The 15,389-nt window shown below is 32.8% G+C and overlaps 1 protein-coding gene across 1 annotated transcript; it reads left to right on the top strand.

Moving 5' to 3' along the window:
• Positions 1-1,288: 1,288 nt before the first annotated feature.
• On the top strand, positions 1,289-14,278 carry LOC148303133 (transmembrane protein 256 homolog). The gene is made up of 3 exons (XM_088270456.1): positions 1,289-1,498; positions 8,363-8,638; positions 12,965-14,278. Exons 1-3 carry the CDS (start codon positions 1,415-1,417, stop codon positions 13,106-13,108), a joined length of 504 nt encoding a protein of 167 aa, XP_088126582.1. The 5' UTR covers positions 1,289-1,414; the 3' UTR covers positions 13,109-14,278.
• The last annotated feature ends 1,111 nt before the right edge of the window (positions 14,279-15,389 follow it).

Below are 15,389 nucleotides of genomic sequence, written 5' to 3' on the forward strand. Positions count from 1 at the left end.
GATTGTTTAATTTGATTAAATAAAACTTTGTATTTTATTCCAGTCCCAAAATAAAAGTCTATTTGTAAGTAAATATAAACAAGTCATCTCTATAAAGTTAAGGTATGTGTAAATTCACCACAGTTTAAAATGATTATGTTTTAACCAAGGTTTTTTTTTAAACCCTTATCCGCATCCCAATGGTGCATAGAGCACTGCAATATATAAACACATTGTTATCTTGATCGTTAACACGAAGGAAAGGTGATCAGCCCTCCGCTTCAGGTATTAGTCCAGGGTAATATTGAATAAATATTAGAGTGAAAAAAATCACTTATATCTCCTCCTATATAGAGACCTCCAGAACGGTAGCCGAACGTGCTGACCATTACACTACGGAGGCGGACATGTTTAGATAAAATAAAATAAAACCAATGTTTAGATAAAATAAAATGAGCTCTCACTTTTATTTGTTTCTTTAAACAGTTTTCAATTTATCTGCATAATATTTGAATGTGTGATATTATCATAAATATTTAAATGTAAACATAAGTTGATAATGTATGTTACTTTAATTACTCTTATGAATAATTGTTATGAAATAAATTAAATATAAAATATATTGTTGTAAATTACTTGGAGTTACCAAAATTGTATTAATGTATCAACAAAGATGGAAATCATTGCAGTTAGTCGCCAGTTTAAGTGATCACTTTATACACTGTTTAAAAATTTATTTTGATATATCAATAACATCTTCACATTAATATTTCATATTATGTAATATAATAATAATAATTTTATTCCGGCACGACTAAGCATTGGATGCAATATTTAGCCACATTTTTTAAACAACTATAGATTTATAAAATAACAAAATATTAAAATATATCGAAAATAATAATAAATTGTATACAAATTGATTGAAGATGGTTGAAGATTAAAATAAATAAATGTCGGGTTGCGGTCTCGTGGTTAGTGTCGCGGACTCTTGAGTCAGAGTTTCTTGGTTCGAACCCACTCTACAAAAAATTGATACCTATTTCTAATAATGAGCCACTTAAGCTCACAGAAACATATAGTATAAATAGAAGTATTTTTGCAAATAATAAAAATAAAAAATATTTCCCTTTTTTATAATAAAAAATAAAAATCTTAAAATTAGGCATTATTTGTAATGCATCTTGATTCTTCTTCTTCTGCTTTGACAGACTTTTGCAAAACAGTGAAGAAAATAAAACACTGAAATACCTACCCAATTCATTACAAAAATGTTTTTTGTTTTTTTTTCTTATGGCAATGTTAACAACGTATTTTCATTGACAGTTTTGACAACTGTCGCGATTTTCCCTCTTCCAATTGAGCAAAAAAACGTATAAAATCACTGTTTTCAGTAATCTTACGTACCGGTTTGTTGCATAATCATAATATCGTAATGGGCAACCTAGGAGATACCGTTAACTATATACTTTTTTACAATCCCGTGTCAACGGAGGTCGGAAAGCTGCTTAAAAGTACTGTAAGTATTTCAATATTTACTTTAAATGATATAAAACGGGTAAATCTTAAAATATGAAGTTATTCTCTCCTTAAAATGTAGTATTCGTACATAATTCCAACATTTTATCGATTCTCATAACCTATAATTTCGTCGCTATTGCGTTATATTGCATCAATCGTGAAATATCGTTGCGTTGTCGCCGGTTTATAATAATAATATATTTTACTAATTGCCCTATTTCTTTTTAATATGAAATAAAAATGGCGATACGGGAATTTTTAAATGAGCATATATTAATTCATTCATAATGATTTGGCTTTTAACTTGTGGAACTCCATTTTTATTTATGTATTAATTTTAAATCAAACACAGATTTTTTAGTCTACAAAGTTGTATTTTATTAACAAAAACACAAAAAATTAATATTGTGACGATTGTTTCGCCTTGTTAGGGCATTATCAAATGAATATGAAGATCAAATGGACTATGGTCCTTATGTAGCTATACAATTCTAAGTGACAGTTTTAACATGTGCAGCAATAATTCATGGGAGACAACAGTAGCTAATGGGGGATGTAGGTACGGTTTTTATGTGTTTTTATTAATAAAATACAACTCAGTAGACTCAAAAAATCTGTGTTTGATTTCAAATTGATACATACATTAATTCATCATCGTGTTTTAGGTAAGCTGATAAAATGGTAGTATTAAGCTGAATATTCGGTTGGCTTCGAAATAAATTGTGTCGAATTTGTTAAGGATGGGTCTCAGAAAGGGGTAGAGATGAGTCGATTAATAGGCGCTGTGGAGTAATTGGGCAGACACTCGTCTGCGAAATTGGCGTCGCAGGGTCCATTCCCGCCAAGTGCAAGTTAAATTCAAGAAAGATTTATTTGCAATTGGTCTGGGTATTTGTGATGTATTTTTCACATTTACCTTCCCTATCCTTACTATCCTACCTGCAGACTAGCCTCTAAAAGTAGAGGCTTTACAGGTTATTCCTTTAATAATAGAAAATAATTTTAGAAAACTAATTAACTTTGTGTTTGTCATACCTTTGCTGTATCTGGGGTTCCACAACAAAGAAGAGAACTTCCAAACTACAAGTTATACAAAATAGAGCTATTAGAAATACATTTCATCTACCGTACACCACTCATGTAAAAGACATTTATTTGAGCACTAACATAATACCTGTTGACGTTCTACGAACTTATGAGATTACAAATACAATCTTTCAAATAATGTTTAAATGACTCACAGCAACACCATACCAATTTTTAACAAAGAAATTCATAATCATAATACACAAGGACATAACAAAATACATATGGAGCCTACTAAATTTGATAAACACTACTAAATTTGGAGTAAGGTCCTTAAAATATTTTTTTTAATTTTATTGGAAGGAAGAACAACAGTTACAATATATGATAAATAAGAATACAAAAAATAAAATCATGAGTTCCAATTACAGTTCTTCACAACTATACATAAGAGAGGTCTATATATAGGAAGAGACAAGGATGGGATGGGATAAAGAGAAAACATATATTGCCCATATCCAAATGAACCAGCTGCCTGACATATATAAAATAGAACCCATTCGGGGATCCAAAATAAATGATCTGAAAAAATACTTTATGGAAAGATATATAATATATGTAGTGTTTAGTCATATTTTCTTATTTTGTTTTTACCTTATTTTATTTTATTTTATTTTATTGGAAGGAAGAACAACAGTTACAATATATGATACATACAGAATACAAAAAATAAAATCATGAGTACCAATTATAGTTCTTCACAACTATACATAAGAGAGGTCTATATAAAGGAAGAGACATGAGACAAGGATGGGATAAAGAGAAAACGAGATGGCAGTGATAGGAAAAGAAGAAAAGGAAAGGACAGGGAATAGAATTACTTTTTTAGGTTTATAAGATTTCGAACAATTTAGCTTTAAATTTTGAATGATTGGAGTAGAACATATCAAGGTGTGTACAACATTCATTAAATTTCCCACAACTTCGATAAATAAAGGAATTTTTCGAATAGTTCTTTGTTGGTGCTGGATTATAAAAGGTATGACTATGCCTATTGATTCTAATTGGACAGTGAAAAGGTATCTGCGCAAGAAGATAGGGGCTCTCAGTCATATTATTTATAACTTTATACAAAAAACATAAATCTGATATATTCCTACGTTTACTAAGTGAAGATAATTTATGGAAGGCTAAAGATTCTTCGTAAGAGTTGAATCTTAAATGAAGCTTACCATCCAACATTTTTAGAAATTTATTTTGAATACGATCAAGTTGAGCTATATATATAGCGTACTGAGGGTTCCAAACGACTGAGGCGAATTCTAGGTGACTACGAACATAAGCGTTATATAAAGTTACAAGAGATGATGTATTTTTAAATGGTTTAGTGGTTCGAAAAATAAAACCTAAGTTTCTGTAGGCCTTATTAACGCAGGCTTCAATATGTGAAGAAAACAAAAGTTTCTCGTCCATTATGATGCCGAGGTCTCTTAATTCAGTTTTCCTGGTCAGCCGACTATTGTTAATTTCATAATCAAACATAATTTTATTTTTTTTTCTTGTGAACGTAATGCTAAAACATTTATTAACATTTAGAAAAAGCTGATTAAGATTACAATAAGACACTAGATTATCGAGATCGTTTTGCAACATGGAACAATCGTCTATAAACTTGACTCGTATAAATAACTTGGTATCGTCAGCAAACATGAGAAAATTTTGATTGATATATTTGTTAATATCGTTTATGTATATTAAAAATAATAATGGGCCCAGGTGGGATCCTTGGGGAACCCCAGAAGGAATCATAATGTAATTAGAAGTAAATCCTAGAACCGCTACCGCTTGGCTTCTATTTTCAACATAAGAAATGAGCCATCTAAGAAGATCACCATGAATACCCATTTCGCGAATCTTACGAATCTAATGTTTAATCTTATGTTTTTTATATTTTCTCATTTGTTATATTTTCTCATTTGTTTATTTTAAATATACTTCTTACCTTATGTTTTTCTCATTTATTTATTTTAAATATGCTTCTTATGCCTATTTATTATACCTGTTTATTGTTTTTATATTTTGCCATGTATTAGTTTTGGTTGTTTTAAATAAAACTTTATTATTTGTGTTCCAGTCTTGTTAACCTTAATCCCATGTCCCAAAATGAGAAATAGAAATTACGCATCAGAATATTATATATATGACTTATGTAATATGTTTTGAAAAATAAATAAATATAAAAATTAGTAAATAAATTAATAATTGAGGTACAGATACACATGCTACTAGTGAGCATGCTTATAGGCATGCTCTCTAGCCTAGTGGTTCTTTTCAAGAATAATATGACACGTGTATTATAGAGTACTAAAAACGCACAATAAATCCCATTGAACGTATTTGTTTAGGAAAATAAATCGTTTCTTAACTAAATACATGATAAAAGTAATCATTTAAAAAACGGCGAAATACCGCCGCCAACGGGCGTCTCTTAGGAACAAAGTTAACGCGGTTAAAAGGTTAACCCCCCAGGGGTTCGGTGAGTCAGTCTCCGACACCCAACTTATTGTACAATATTATGAAAAAAGATATGACGTATAATATATTCATTTATTCAATAGATGTTTGAAAGGATTAAAGATGTTTGATTATTTGAAAGGAATATATAAAATATTATGAAAAATTATACAAAGAACGATGTATTCATTTATCCAATAGATCTAGTATATTATTTGAAAGGAATATATCAATCTAGCAACATTGTTTTTCCAATTAAGGGTTCAGTGAACGCGCATCTGAAACCGGTGCGATTCGGTACCTTCAACACTATTAAGAACTACTGCTCTAGCCTATATACATTTGCTTGAAATAAGCATCCTAGTTTTAAGCATGCTCAAATCAAATCCCCCAACATGCATGACATTTACTAGCCAGCTCTCTGTCGGCTCAGTGTAGTGAAAAATGGAAAACCAAGCGGTCCTTCGCACAGAACTGATCAAAATCATTCTTTACTTGCAATGCAATTTTTTCACAAAACTACATTTCATAAATGATTATATTGGCTATCAAATCTAGATTTGCATTATTTCTCGCTATATTGTTTTTATATAGGGACGGGGGTGTGCATTCCATATAGGCAGAAAAGCAGTGTCTATCCTAACTTACCCGCGTGACATACAAAAATTTTGTTAGATTTGTGAGCACCCTGACATTTCACGATCACATAGAGGCAGTCAGCGGTAATGCATTGAAAATGCTAGGATTTGTTCTGCGTACTGCCAGGGTTTTCGAAAATACCCGGGTGCTAAAACTCTTTATAACTCCTTGGTGCGAAGTAGACTCGAGAGTAGCTCGATGATCTGGGGGCCACACAAGCTTAAGTACTCTTTTATGGTAGAGAAAGTCCAAAAGAAGTTTTTGAGGTATCTCTACATGAGAGAGTACGGCTATTATCCTTGGCTCTACCCGACCCAGTTTCTCCAGGGTATGCATGGCTACAATAGTTTAGAGACTAGAAGGAATGTGTATTTGATTACGCATTTTTATCGATTGTTGCGCGGTATGATCGATAATCCTGAAATTATCCGGAGCATTGGTCTGTATGTTCCCGATAGTTACCTAAGACAGCGTCGGCATAGATTGTTTCACATTCCTATACACAGGACCAACCTGCCAATGGTTATGCCTGTAGGAAGAGCTACCGCTATGTTGAACAATATCACATTGGATATTGATCTGTTCCATGTGTCCGAAGGAGTTTTCCGAAGCGGGATTCTTCTACACCTTTAAGTCTTCTTGCTTACTTTTACTTTTAATATATACGCCTTGAATATTGTTTGTTATTTATATATTATTTTTTTATTGAATAAATTAAATTGAATTGAAAAACTCAACTAGTACTTACCCTACCTTACTAAGTAGTACTAGCTTACCTTACTTCCTACATCTACTGCCAACCCTAGTAAGTAGTACCTAGCTTATCTTACTTCCTACCTCTACTGCCTGCCCTAATTAATTCTCTGTGCACACCACTGTACAGGGGCGATCACGGATTACAGACGCATTTAAAATTAAATCATAAATTTACAAATTTGAATGTTTTCTCATCTGCCCAGCGAGACATTTTGGAGCAAAGTCGCACACCTACTACGAACAACTGATTGATACTAGCATACTCAGGAGGAAACCTGTTCACACTTGCTCAAAACACCTCCCCTCCAATTCAACCTGCGCTGCAAGTAACATGCCCAAAAATCAAATGACATTTGATTTTTGAGCACGCTCATTTCTAGGAAATTATGTATACACACGCTACTATGTAGCATTTGTTCAATAATGGCTTGCTCATGTGCTAGTAATGAGCATGTGTATCTAGACCAGAGGTGTCAAACTCAAAAGGCACCAAGGGCCGCATAAGGTATTTTGGGTATGCTGGAGGGCCACATCGAAAAACGCAAAAATCTCTTTTTCATTTTTATCTAAACTAACTTTAAGTGAATAATTTATCATCAAAGACAGTCATATGAGGTAATGATTAATGATTTTGTAAAAGAATATCATATCGCTCACTCCTTTCATAAATCGAAAATTGTCAATTTTCAGTTGTGCATGTTTTCGGAATGCCCAGAAAATGTACTATATCCCAGAAAATGAGGCATATTTTTAACTTAATATTTACCTGCTACAAGGCAGAAAATGTTGTTTTTGCATTTTGAAGAAAAGGTATTGTTTAATTATTTTTTTAAACAAACTAAATATTTTTCAAATGGTGAAAAAACCTTCAGGTTTAACCTAAAAAAATCTGTTGCACTGTGAAAAGTTCAATAACTGGCTTGATATTTATTTTTAATTCATTGTGTTATATTTTTAAACTTTAAAAACGTTCTCCTGAAAAATCAAGTTTTTTGATTTGTGACGTTCTTGAAAGGAGCGATATGTTCCGTACAAAAAAAAAATTTCAATGAAGAATTTAAAAAAATTACAAATATAACCACGGGCCGCAAAAACATACGGCCGCGAGTTTGACATGCCTGATCTAGACCTTTAGAGTCAATGAGTTCGTAAAATAATTTTCGTTGACAACAATAATTCTCTAATTATATCTATTTTCTTATCACACCTGATTATTCTTTGATGGATGGGTCGAAAGGTAACATTTTCGAATTGATTTTTTATACATAGTTTGTTCCGAGTAGTTGATGTGTTTGTTATAAACGTAATATCTGCCTTCTTTTCATACCCTATTAGTATCCTTAAATGAAAGAACGAGAAGACAAAAGTTCATTAGTGATCAGATCTATCAGATGTAGGGATTTTTGTAAAATTTTGTTTTGGTTTACTTTCCGCTGGTTTTCTTAGTTTATAAAACCAAACTGACCTTTAAAATCCCTGAAAATCATCATTTGAACTTTGCATAGGTCGCGGCATCGAATATATGGCCATTTTTAAGACTGGCGGGTATTTTAAATCAAACACTTGACATTTTTATATTAATTTTGAGTGACAGCTGCAATTTTTTGAAGAAAAAAATGCATCTTATAGTCCGTAAAATATTGTAATATTCCTTCTTCTAAACTTTATCTGCATAAGGCACTGCATCATATTTAAAAGCAGTTCATCTTGATCGTTAACACATGAAGGAAAGGTGATTAGCCCTGCGCTCTAGGTACCAGTCCAGTAATATTAAATAATCTCTAGAGTGAAAAAATCACATATTTATTTGACCTCCCCATGGGAATCGAACCCGAGACCTCCTGTACGGTAGCCGAGCATGCTGACCATTACACTACGGAGCTGGAATGGCAATACATTTACAGGACATTTAAATCTTCGATTCCAGGGTCTCATTCGTCCTAAGGGCGACCTCTCTCCCCCTCCGACCGTAGTCGTGATGCAGAAGCCGCTGTGGCAGCTGGCGCAGGAAGGCGGCCCCTGGGTGCGCCTGGGGGGGCTGCTGGGCGCCTCCGCCGTCGTTCTGGGGGCCTACGGGGCCCACCGGACCTACCCCGAGGGCCAGAGCGCCGACCTCAAGAGGATCTACGAGACTGCCAATAGATTCCACTTTATTCACAGCCTCGCCATACTTGCGGTGCCCCTGTCTAGGAAACCCATGGTGGTAAGACTAATTTATCTTCTTCTATTTGTATTTTGTCAGGTCAAGTTGTTCTTGTCTTGGGCAGCTCTAAACAGCGCCTCGACGGTCCTGATCCCCGTCCAATCTCGTATATTCCGGAGCCAGGAGATCTGTCTTCTGCCCACACGTCATTGACTCTTTATTTTGCCTATTATTAAATGACTACATTTTACCATTTTACCATTAGAAACATTGTTATTGAATCACTAGATATATCTATTGGTGAGATGAAAAGAAGCTTTTTACTGAGCAGAAACTCTTATATCAGTGTGTGAGGTCCGATTATAATCACACACATGAGAAACGCCAGATAATATCATTTTCATTTTTATTATTTAAGCTTATAATTTGACCACATAATTTATTAACAACATTTTGAGTGTGTCCAAAATTGGTTCATATATACAGAACTTCCAAGAATTTGAGTAGTGTGGTTGTCAATAATCAGTAGAATTGATGAATGTTACACGTGTGTAAAGAGATCACTTAAACCAACCTTTGACGGTCGTCAGCCCTGTAAATGCCCAGACTTCCATATTGTTCTTCATCTTTGATGAGATGTCAAAAAATAATATGAAAATAACTCCTGTAATTGGAGATTTGTACGCCTCCGTAGTGTAATGGTCAGCACGCTCGGCTACCGTTCTGGAGGTCCCGGGTTCGATTCCCAGGGGGGGGTCAAATAAATATAAGTGATTTTTTCTATCTAATATTTATTCAATATTACCCTGGACTGGTACCTGAAGCGGAGGGCTGATCACCTTTCCTTCATGTGTTTACGATCAAGATAACACTGCGTTTATATGATGCAGTGCCCTATGCACCATTGGGGTGCGGATAAGGGTTAAAAAAAAAATTTTTAAAAATTGGAGATAATCCAGATTTTGTGAACAATTATTTCTACAAACTCAAAATGTTACCATTTTCATTGTTTTTTTTTACATTTTTTATTGCTTCCATTTTGTTTTTTTTTGGACTGGACGACCTTTAAATTATTTGAACTCTTTAAATAAAAAAATAATATAACCTGACATTCTCAGTTCTGTTTTTGTGAAGAAAAAAACAAGCATTAAGTGGTTTTATATCCGTATTTCATAAAAAATTTAATAGATCCATTCATGCAATGTTATAGGATTCCTTTTGTATGTTAGTTGTAATTTCGACAGATGTGGATATTAGCTGATTCGCCATCAGTTGAGAATTAGTGAAGCCTATAGCTTTCCCCAATTGGACACATGTGAGAGTAATTGAGAATTAGTTCTCATATCGCGGGTATAAAAAACGTTAACTCGAAAATATTCAATTTTGGCTTAATGATGTATATTATAAAGTTTTCATCGTTCCATAAACTGGCAAAATACACTAGGTATTTTGAAATGTCATATATCGCTCACTCCTTTCAAGAACGTCATAAATCAAAAAACTTGATTTGTCAGGAGAACGTTTTTAAAGTTTAAAAATATAATAAAATTTATCAAAAATAAATGTCAAGCCGCTTATTGATCTTTTTACTGTGCAACAGACATTTTTAGGTAAAACCTGAAGGTTTTTTCTCCATTTGAAAAATATTTAGTTATTAAAAAAAAATAATTAAACAATACATTTTCTTCAAAATGCAAAAACAACACTTTCTGCCCTGTAGGGGGTAAATATTAAGTTAAAAATATCCCTCTTTTGCTGGGATATATTACATTTTCTGGACATTCCGAAAACAAGCACAACTGATAATTGACAATTTTTGATTTATGACGTTCTTGAAAGGAGTGAGCGATATATGTGGTTTTAAAAGACAATTCAACATTAAGTTTAATAGCGGGTTTGTTATTCAGGCTAAAAGCTTTAAATAACAGGGATTATTCAAACAGGGATTTTAGAGTTAACCTTTTTTTGCTAGTATACCAACGATATATTGTATAGAAGTGAGAACCTAAAATTACATTTTAATTTTGGACACTTCTAATTTAACCTGTTTATTATTAAGATTTTTAAAATATTATTTATTCATTCTCTTCATCAGACACTGCATTTTTCACCCTACGGATGATATACCGATATATACAGAGCATATATATAGAGCAGTGTTCTGCAAACTTTTTCTGTTCATGGGCATTTCGTCATAACGTAACACGATATGATGCGAGCATTCAGACAGTCAGTACAGCTAGCCGAGCACTCCATCCATAGTCGGATGCTCGGTGATGCTCACCGCGAGCGATGTTACGTTATGTTACGACGAAATGCTCCGGTCAATCTCCACCTTAAGAGGTACACCAATGATAAAAACAATGTTTATTTAATAAATATAAGTGATTTTTTCACAATAATATTTATTCAATATCACCCTGGACTGGTACCTGAAGCGGAGGGCTGATCACATTTCCTTCATGTGTAAACGATCAAGATAACACTGCGTTCATATGAAGCAGTGCCCTATGCACCATTGGGGTGCGGATAAGGGTTTTATATATATATATATATATATATATATATATATATATATATAAAGGGTCCGCCAAATAACTTTTTTTTTTTGAAAATGCTATAAAAAACATCGAGTGTAGCTTCGGCTGTGTGGCACGTAGCGCCGTCCTGTTGAAACCAAATGTTGCCAATATCCTCCTCTTCAATTTTTGTGAACAAAAATCCGTTCAACATGGCCCGATAACGATCGCCATTGACTGTAACGGCCACTCCTTGCTCATTTTCAAAGAAAAATGGCCCAATTATGCCTCTGGACCAAAATCCGCACCAATAAAATATGTTGAACGGATTTTTGTTCACAAAAATTGAAGAGGAGGATATTGGCAACATTTGGTTTCAACAGGACGGCGCTACGTGCCACACAGCCGAAGCTACACTCGATGTTTTTTATAGCATTTTCAAAAAAAAAAAGTTATTTGGCGGACCCTTGATTTTCAAAGTAATGTCGCAATATTTCCCAGCGTTGTTCAAGCGTATACACAACCATATTCGCTCAGCGGAAGGATAAAACTAATTATCTGTCAAATCAGACATGAGCTAAGTGTTACCATTCACGAAATAAGCACTAGTTGAAAAAAAAAACTTTAGATGGCGGACCCTATATATATATATATATATATATATATATATATATATATTAATATTGATTAATTATTAAAATTACGTTTAATGCAAAACCTAAGCCTGCTTAACTGAGCACAATTGATCAAAATTTTGAGCAATTGTTGATAAGGCTGCTCTCATCTCTTCGTTGATCCTCCACAGGCGTTCTCTTTTTTTTAAAAGCATTTAGAGATGAAAATCCCAATTCGCACAAGTAATTTGTGGCAAATCGTAAAAGAATTGCAATAGCACGCTTTAAAAACAGTGAATATTCATTTTTTATATGCAGCCAAAAATGTGCTAGATCTGTTTCGGAAAATTTTATTTTTAATTTCCGATCAGTTTTTCTCCCCATGAATTCTTCTTGCTCATTTATCGGTAAGTGGAAAATCTATTTTTTTAATTTATTTTTTTCTCCTTCCTGCAAAATCTGTTTTTTTATACCATACCCTTTTTTTATCTCTTAATGTTTTTAATAGTTATAACATAAATGTGGAATTGTTTAATTGGCTTTATTTTTATTAATGTAAAATTTTTTTTTAATGTAATGTAATGTTTATTATTGTTAATGTAACTATTGTTTATTATATACTTTTTTTAAATGTAAAGCTGTACAATTCCCGAACAAATAAAAAATAAAAATGACTTTCCGCGGCACGCCAACTAATCACCACGGTACACCAGTGTGCTGCGGCACATACTTTGCAAAATACTGTATTACATATATCGCTCACTCCTTTCAAGAACGTCATAAATTAAAATTCGTCAATTTTCAGTTGGGCATGTTTTCGGAATGTCCAGAAAATTTACTATATCCCAGCAGAAGTGGCATATTTTTAACTTAATATTTACCCGCCACAGGGCAGAAAGTGTTGTTTTTGCATTTTGAAGAAAAGGTATCGTTTAATTATTTTTTTAAATAAACTAAATATTTTTCAAATGGAGAAAAAACCTTCAGGTTTTACTTTAAAAGATCTGTTGCACAATAAAAAGTTCAGTAAGTGGCTTGATATTTATTTTTAATATATTGTATTATATGTATTTTTAAACTTTAAAAACGTTCTCCTGAAAAATCGAGTTTTTTGATTTATGACGTTCTTGAAAGGAGTGAGCGATATGAGTATCAACTGAGAAGAAGCATCTATATTGATATATCATCCATAGAGGAGTATTCCAGTATCTGATAGAATGAACAATAAAACGCTTTATTTATTTCATTTCCAGAGTGGTTCCCTTTTGACGTTGGGCACCGTCCTATTCTGCGGCGCGTGTTACTACCACGCCTTCACCGGACAGAAAACATCACAGAGATTAGCCCCCATCGGAGGGACTTGTTTGATCCTCGGATGGTTGTCCATTATTATTTAAACCATCCTCTAAATATCCATTTAAAACAACACAGGATACTGCGCAAATGGTACACCTAGATTGATCGTTAGAGTCGGAATCCAGAAATAATGCATCGTCATACTCGCGTTATTTTCCTTACATTTTTATGTTTTCCTGGTAGCTCAGAAAATGTTAGTAACATAATGTCTGGATAGAAATGGTATACATATGTAGTTTATGTAATTTTAACATAGATTCACAATATGTTGAGTGTGTCCAAATCTTTGTTCACAAATCTGGGTTTGTCCACTTGTTAGTTATTTATACTGACATCTTAACATAGATGAAGATATTTTTATTATTATTATTTAAAATCAAGTTATATTTTTATTTTTACAGTTCTTATTTACTTGCTAACTATTACCACATTATGTTTTACAGTAAAAAGAAAATAATTTATTTGAATTTTCTTGTTTTTTTTTTTTATTATATGCACAAATATTTTAATTTTGTACTATTTTCGCCTAAGCAACTCGTTATCAAAAATAGGTATCAAATTGTGGTAGAGTGGGTTCGAACCCAGAAACTCTGACTCAAGAGTCCGCTACACTAACCACGGAACCACAACCAGTCAGTTATTTTTCAAGCACTTATCGTGATTTTATGTTATTGAATTTATTATTATTATGATATATTTTTTTTTAATTGAATAAGAAAGTTGAGAAACTAGTCTCAAATAGCTTTGCAGATAATTTAAGTTAATTTATATAACAGAAATTCACTGAGTTTCAGAATTTTGTGAGACTAGGAGAGTAGGGAATGTCAACAACAACAAAAATACATGTTTTCCCCTATTTTTAAAGTGGATAAGACGTAACACGTACATTTGTATGTTTGTATAGGTAGGGCGGTTAATAAATAAAACAGCAATTTTTTTTGTTTCTTTGTTTATTACATCCATCATTACATTTCATCACAAACTACTAATATATTTTTAAAACTTTTTTACAATCCGTACTCTAAACACACATACAGAATAAGACAGTTTACACTGTAAGGACGTTTGTGCACTACACGGAATTTCACCGTCCGGCACCTCAGTTAGCGTGATAAAACGATGATTGGCTTGTGCTTTTGTCCATCTTTCTTCGGATTGGTGCTCTTGATCAGTGCGTGAACACGTTTCCGTCCTAAGTGTGTTAATATTTGGTGCCCTAACTTATGATTTTTCATTTTACAACCTAAAACCTAAGGGCGCTTGTCCACTACCCGGAATTTTACCGTCCGGCAGTCCGGTTTTGAAAAATTAAATCGACTACGACAGTTTAGTGTGATCGAATTTACGCGCAACGTATTCACGCACCGATCAAGAGCTCCGATCCGAAAAAGGATGGACAAAAGGACATCCATGCCAATCGTCGTTTTAAAACGCTAACTGACGTGCCAGACAGTAAAATTCCGTGTAGTGGACAAGCGCCCTATCTCAATTATATAATCACATATTTAATATATCATTAGATTAAAACCAATATTTTAAGCTTTTCCACTTTTTTTATTTGACCAGCGACCGGGTTTCGTCGTTACCGACATCATCAGACTGGTGGGAGGCTATACAAATTGTTATGTTATATATAAAACAAGGCAGGAGTTGATAACCATGATTTGATATAATTTTATTGAGAAATTAATTTAATTTGAGTGAATTTAAGTATTGTATGATATTAAAAATATTTTTTTATAATATATATAACGTGCTCTCAATACAAAAAAAAAACCTTTATAAAAAAAATATTTTTAATATCATACAATACTTAAATTCACTCAAATTAAATTAATTTCTCAATAAAATTATATCAAATCATGGTTATCAACTCCTGCCTTGTTTTATATACAACATAACAATTTGTATAGCCTCCCACCAGTCTGATGATGTCGGTAATGACGAAACCCGGTCGCTGGTCAAATAAAAAAAGTGGAAAAGCTAAAAATATTGGTTTTAATCTAATAATATATTAAAAATGCAATTCCATCACGAAGTGTCAGTGGATAATATAAATCTATTAATCACATATTTTGATATTAAAAAAACATCTAGGAATGTATATGAGGAAATATTTATCGTAATAAAAAGTATTGTCAGCAAACTCGCTACTGGTCAGGTTAAATGAATAAACTTTAACCTACTTTGTTTATATTGAAATGTAACATTATGTTGTATTATAAGTGTTTTTATTATATAGTTTTAAATACCAATTTACAATCCATAATAATGATAAATGTCTGTATTCTCTCTAAACGTATAATATTTCTAGATAAATGG

This window comes from Brachycentrus maculatus, unplaced genomic scaffold, assembly GCF_059751285.1.
Source record: "Brachycentrus maculatus isolate JH-2025_06_01 unplaced genomic scaffold, ASM5975128v1 h1tg000386l, whole genome shotgun sequence".
Classification (NCBI taxonomy): domain Eukaryota; kingdom Metazoa; phylum Arthropoda; class Insecta; order Trichoptera; family Brachycentridae; genus Brachycentrus; species Brachycentrus maculatus.

Bases quoted from the DNA above. Each gene is read 5' to 3' on its own strand.
- LOC148303133 (XM_088270456.1), top strand. From the start codon at position 1,415: ATGGGCAACCTAGGAGATACCGTTAACTATATACTTTTTTACAATCCC. The intron at 1,499-8,362 runs GTAAGTATTTCA...CTTCGATTCCAG, and splicing joins GAAAGCTGCTTAAAAGTACT to GGTCTCATTCGTCCTAAGGG. The intron at 8,639-12,964 runs GTAAGACTAATT...TTTCATTTCCAG, and splicing joins TGTCTAGGAAACCCATGGTG to AGTGGTTCCCTTTTGACGTT.